This window comes from Microtus pennsylvanicus, chromosome 19 (genome assembly GCF_037038515.1).
Source record: "Microtus pennsylvanicus isolate mMicPen1 chromosome 19, mMicPen1.hap1, whole genome shotgun sequence".
Taxonomy (NCBI): Eukaryota; Metazoa; Chordata; class Mammalia; order Rodentia; family Cricetidae; genus Microtus; species Microtus pennsylvanicus.
This window is the reverse complement of record NC_134597.1, coordinates 3,073,406-3,079,405: the sequence shown is the minus strand read 5'-3', so window position 1 is coordinate 3,079,405 and position 6,000 is coordinate 3,073,406. Positions and strand designations below refer to the sequence as shown.

The following is a 6,000-nucleotide window of genomic DNA, read 5'->3' as shown; positions in this document are numbered from 1 at the left end:
TGACTGTATTTCCTTTTATTGCATTCATTATCTAATAACAATAATACTCATTGGCAAGAAATATATTTACACTAACAAATTAAATTTAATCACAGATATTTTTCAGATGGTCAGAAAACAATGGGCCACTTATATATAGTTTGCTTTGAATGCCTCTGAAAACAAAGAGTAAGGAATGGCATCTGAAACAGCAGACACTAACCAAGCACCAGAGAATAGATCAGATGTGGCACTATTGTCTCTTCCATGCAAACAATCAGACCGCAGAACATACAAATTAACATTTCAGGTAATATGCTACCCATACTCACCAGACTCAAATGGTTTGCAAACCACTTCTTTCCCTTTAGCAATATATAGCGAAAGATCAAAACAAATAGCATCTTACGTGACACCAATTGTATGCTCCTTCTGGTTTCCAGCTGCCTAGTCTTGTCAGTGATATGTAGTAGATGTACAAGTGGCTTCATCAAAACATCATTGAAAAAATGCAGAAGCAGTAGTTATGACATTAAATAATACTGGGGAGGGTATAGTACACACACTTAGAGATTTTATTAATCACTGTTTGAACCTAATGTTGCTGGGAGGTGTTATCTAGCTGATTTTTTTGTAAAGGTAATTTAAGGTTTTTTTTTTGGCTAATTATTACTTCATGAATGAATACTTAAATCGTTAGCAAGAAATTTATGTGTGCATCAAACAGCTGAAGGTAATGGATGTACACGCCTTCCAAAGACACATACTCATAACCCATTGTGTTATTTTGATGGCAACCAAAATGCCATTGCAGGCTGATGGCATAGGAAGTAAATAGTGGTCACATGACAGAAGTACTTGTCACCAGAGAGCCAGTAGTTAGTGACATAAGCATCAAGGCTACTGCAGACCTCATCATAGAGGAGAGAGAGCTGACACACAGGAACACACAGTGCAATTTCTAGCAAGGAAGCTGTGGTCTGCAGTGGGAAATGCCCAAAGCCGCATATCTTCTGATTCCTAACTCTAAAAAAAAAAGTGCAATCTGGACATCAAAGCATTAACCAAACCTTTGAGGAAAATTTATCTTACTAAAATATGATACCAAAGATCTAATAAATCAGTTTTACCAAAATATATAAACATTTAGAAGCGTAAGTGCATTTAGTAGGATACTTACATTCAAATAAAAAAACTTCTTAATAGTTACGAGCCATTCAATGTTTACACAACACAAAACGTGGAGATAAAGCTATGACTGCAGCCCAGGGTCCTAACTACCGTCACTGTAGTCCATGGATAGTATATTTTTATGCCACGTGCTTATGGTATATATGTGTGTGTAGGAGTGGGGACATAGTCACACACGGTTCTGACACCTACACCAGTGGCATGCACACAGCTGAGAATTTGTGGCTTGCTCTCTTATTCCTTATGTCTTGCACGATGCTGGATCCCTAATGGTCTGGGGTTGATGGGGTCAGGGCTAGGAAACATGGAGTCTCTCTTGCTCCCTACTCTGAGGATACAGAAACAGGTCCAGGTGCTCACATGTGTGAGTCTTCAGTAACATTCGCCGACAATCCCACACAGATAGCCTTGCCCAAACAGGTGAGAGGACCCTCGGCCTCCCGTGATGGAACTGGCGTCACTTAGCGGGGCAGTTAACTGTGGAGGCTTTCCCCTTTCCCTCTAGCTGCTCAGCCTAACTTTTTCAAGTCATGAAAATGTGTTTTCTCTGGTGTTATCCCTGCTCCCCTCCCCTGATGTTGTAGCTCAAAACTAAATTTCATGGGACTTTAAATATTCCAGACAAATGCAAACAAAGTCAGCCTGCACACTTGGTCCCACATTCAGGGCCGAATCAGTGAAACAGATTTCCTGCAATGCTGTTTTCTATTGAGTCTGTCCCCTTCTCTGTCCTATCACAACGAGGACGACTTTGGAAGAAAGCATGGATGCTTTACTCCTGGGCTTCACCTGCACAAGCTCACCTTTAGAACTGGACACAGGTAACCCTGACTCATAAGTAAGAAAACACACAAAAGTCAGTTCTGCCGTTCCCTAACTACTTTTCATTCAGGTAGTCTTAGTGTGGAAGCCTGTGACTTGCCTGGCCCCCAGAGTGAGATCTTCCTTATCACCAGCTCCGTGTTAATTCTGAAACACAAGAGGAAAATGTGCATCCAACAGATAGGAGTTTCTTTTCGAATCATCTGTCCTCCCCTCTTCCAGAATCATCGTAAACATCCTTGCTAAATGTTGATGGCCCTCCTCAAATTTCTCTCACCTTTCAAGTTTATAAACGACTTAGAACAGCTGTATAAATGCATTTGTCTACTTCTTATATACTTTTCAGGCACAGGTTAATCTTATTGGACAAAGATCCTAGTTGAGAATTTTTTATCTTCAGTACAGCCCATAGAGACTCAGGCTAACTCCGAGCTGTGGGCATTCTTGCAGCTTAGGCCTGAGGTGTTCACAATTCTCAGGTACATACCCTCTGGCATGGAGAGCGGCAGGAGTCCCCACTTCTCTGCCACTTCATTTCCTAAAACAAAGGAACACAAGGTAGGTATGCCCGCTTGGTGCCTGTTGGAAGCTGGGTTTGGCATCAGCTCCTGTCATACTGGAGTCAAACTGCTGTGGTGTTTTAAAAGTCTACACTAGGTGGCAAGTGGGAAGTCCGTGTGATCGCCAGCTCAAGGGCGACAGATCCCCTGAGAAGAGCTTTGCGGTCATGGTGGTGAAGGCGGAGCCCTACAGTGGATAAAGCATGGCTCCCACTCTAACAGAACTCCCTTGACTTTGGGGAGGAAGGAGATGATTACACGCATGCGCACCACTGAAAAGGAGTTGGTCTTGGCGCAGCAACACGCCACGGTGTTCTTCACTGGAACCCTGACCCAGAGCATGTGCCTATTCTACCCACGGCAGGGCCTCGCCACGTATACCCATGCCCAAACATCACCTGTACCCCAAAACTCTTCTGGTGACTGTTGAGTACTTCATTGGACTATAGTTCATGGTCAGCAGACGTTCCCTTTTTGTTCATTTGTTGATCATTTAAAAACCTTCCAAAATCTTTAATGTCCACAAAGCGACAATTCTCTGTTAAATTAATTGAATAAACCCGGAAAACTACAGTATTAAAGAAGGAATTGTGCAAGACAGCGGAAACTCAATTATTATCATGCACCACAGTCAATAATAAAACTAGACGGGAAAATAATTGCTCACAAGATCTGAGGGCCTTCTCTTTGCTGTCACACACACCAGCCAGCATATGCCCATCCTTTGCTGAGCAACAGAGGAATCAAGAGCCTTTTACAATTTCACCAGTTTTTAGTAGCAATGTTAAAGGAACTCATTTTGGTCTAAGATTGTGATAATTTAACTTAAAAATCAAAATGGTCGAAATCGAAACTAAATGATGTAATGAGAATAAATTTGATTTCTAACTATGATATAAATGCTGATCCAAGCGCTGAAGTGTTCATAAAGTTGCAGTAAGAATGCTGTATTTAAGAAATGCAATATAACAGATCATAAGGTACAGGCAGAGACAGACTATAGACACTTCAAATATATACATTTTCAATTTCAAATCATCAAAGTGTAAACGACTGAAAATGACCGTCCTGTTTTCGCTCTTGTAAATGAACACAAAGAGGCTTCCAGTGCAATCCAGGTTTGTTTTTCCTCAAAAGAAAAGAAAACCAGGTAAAATTTACAATAGCAAGCATTAGTATTGCCTGATTTTTGCTAGTCTTCTGGTCTTAGGAAATGTTTGCTGAATTTGTAGTTCAGTAATGTGTCTCTTGGTTTCTCACGATAATGAGTGGCCAAGCATCAGGCATCCGAAGACATAAACAGGCACCCAGTATTTGACCCCAAACAAGAACCATGAAGCAGGTCTGGCGACTCCGACCACTCAGCTACTTCCGTATCATGTTTAGGACTGGTATGTCTGTTTCGGAAAGACCAAAACCTAACAAGAATGCTGTGGGCCAGAAAAAGGAGCAGGCCCTGGGAGAAAGAATGGGATTAAGTTTCTAGCTCAGATAATTTCAGAATTTATATGCTTCAAAAATAACAATAAAAAGAAAAAGTCACAACGTTACAGTTCAAAGTGAGGTCACAGAGGCAGCAGAGCCCCAGCCTCACAGACACCTGGGATAACTCTACAGCCTGATGCAGACTCTGTGCATCCAGAGGAGACATGCACGGGGGCTGCGGGCGGAAGGGCCTGGTGGAGTGCCAAGAATTCGTCTAGCCTCCAGCCTCACTTGAAATTTGTTCACGGTAAAGCAGGTAACGTCAGCTTTGTGGAGTCAATGCAGCAACGAGAGTTAGATACAGAAGCAAAAAAGCAAAACTAAAGGCAAGCAAACAAATAAAACCCTCACGGTTTGAAATGTCTCAAGACCAGTTTGTTTTCTCCTCTTCCTGCCCAACTCTCCTGAGTTAGCTTGGGTTGTTAAAATACTGGAATCCTTAATGCTGGACTTAAGGATAAGATCTTACACTGCTAGCGTCTACCCCATTACTTACACACGTCTGGGAAGCTCTAGAATGTGGAAGAGAATTGCTTAGAAAAGTCATTCCACATGTCTCTGAAATGTAACCGACAGCTGTCCTTCACTGAGAAAGAATCTCGTGTGCTCAAAAAAAAAAAAAGTTCCTGGTTGACTGTTACTCAAATCTCAATCTCCAACCAGTATTTCTAGTTTTAAGTTCTTAAAAGTGCATTTGTTCAAACACTAACTGAGCCCACTTGGGACATTCTGAGTAGAAAAGACGTGACAAGTCCCTGACTGTGTCAGAGGCAGGCTGAAGACAGCCAGAGTGTGTCTCAGGAGAGGAAACCTGAAAACATTCTTTCCTTAAAATCAATTTCCTGTCCAATCTGTCGGGAGGGAGGGGCTGTATTGTTTGTCAGGGCCACCGCACCCTGAGCTCGCTGGCCTGGCCAACACACCAGCGGGTCTCAACACCCATGGCTGCACCAGGCTCTGATATTCTGTTCTTTGTTGGGCGATACATGAAGGAAAATGCTGCCCCTGCCCCCCGCAAGCCCCTTAGGACACTTACATCTGGGTTCTTAAGCCTTTTTCATTTCTTCTAGAGTTAACAAATAACTACTATTTTCTCTCTTTCTCTGATTCCAGCAAGTGGAACAACACTTGCTCTTTCTCTCATCTGGTAATTATGAGCTGGGCACCCACATTCCCACAACGGGACTGACTTCTAACATTGGAATTGAAGGGAGCCTCGTTTACACACTGTATTAGGATCTGCAACCCAGGAGACAGCAGCTCCCTCGTCTCAAGGCAGGCGTCCTCTAATCTCAGTTTTAGGGGCTCTCCCTGCAAACTCTGGGTAGTCCACTCACAAGGCCAGAGTGAATCCTGCTCTCATTGGCTGGGTCAGGCTGGCTCTCTATGGCATGATACATTCAGCACAGCGCAGGATGTTGGTAAGTAGAAGAGAAAAATGATATTTCTGGTTTGTGATTAATCAATAAATTAATAAACCAAAGGTGGGTTGGGGTTATTATGTTAGAGTTAGGAGTGAATCCAACACACAGTTCTTTAAACTGCCTACAATGGCATTATCCCCATCAGTTTCTTCTTCATCCTCTGCAGGAGAAGGGGGACAGGAAGGGGAGGGACTTCCCTCAAACTTCCCCACGGGATTACTGCTCAGTGTTGCGCTCTGTCGTGGATGTCATCTTTTCTGATTTTTTGGACTTCCTCTGCATTTGTTCTTGTTCCCTTCTCCTCAGTTTTTCTCTCTGTTTTTCCATTTTCTCGTGGGCCTTCCGAGCCTTCTCTAGAGACATCTTCATTTCCTTCAGTTTTTTTTTAACCAGTGCCCGGTCCTGGGATGATGTCATCCCAAGAGCCTACAAAGGAAGCACATGTACAAACTCAATCTGAAAAACTGCTGACCTCTTTGCTTATGATGAGGAAAACATCATACTATGCTTAATCTCATGACCTTAGTTAAACATAGGAG

The 6,000-nt window shown here is 42.8% G+C and overlaps 1 protein-coding gene across 15 annotated transcripts in view; it reads right to left on the bottom strand.

Annotated features, from left to right (window-relative positions):
* Window positions 1-6,000, bottom strand: part of Ppp1r9a (protein phosphatase 1 regulatory subunit 9A) — a 280,271-nt gene continuing 274,271 nt past the window's right edge. For all 15 annotated transcript variants that reach the window (XM_075953721.1, XM_075953722.1, XM_075953727.1 and 12 more), the window contains one exon: window positions 1-5,887. In XM_075953721.1, coding sequence (XP_075809836.1) covers window positions 5,678-5,887 — 210 coding nt within the window. In that variant the 3' untranslated portion in view covers window positions 1-5,677. The remainder of the gene's footprint in view (window positions 5,888-6,000) is intronic.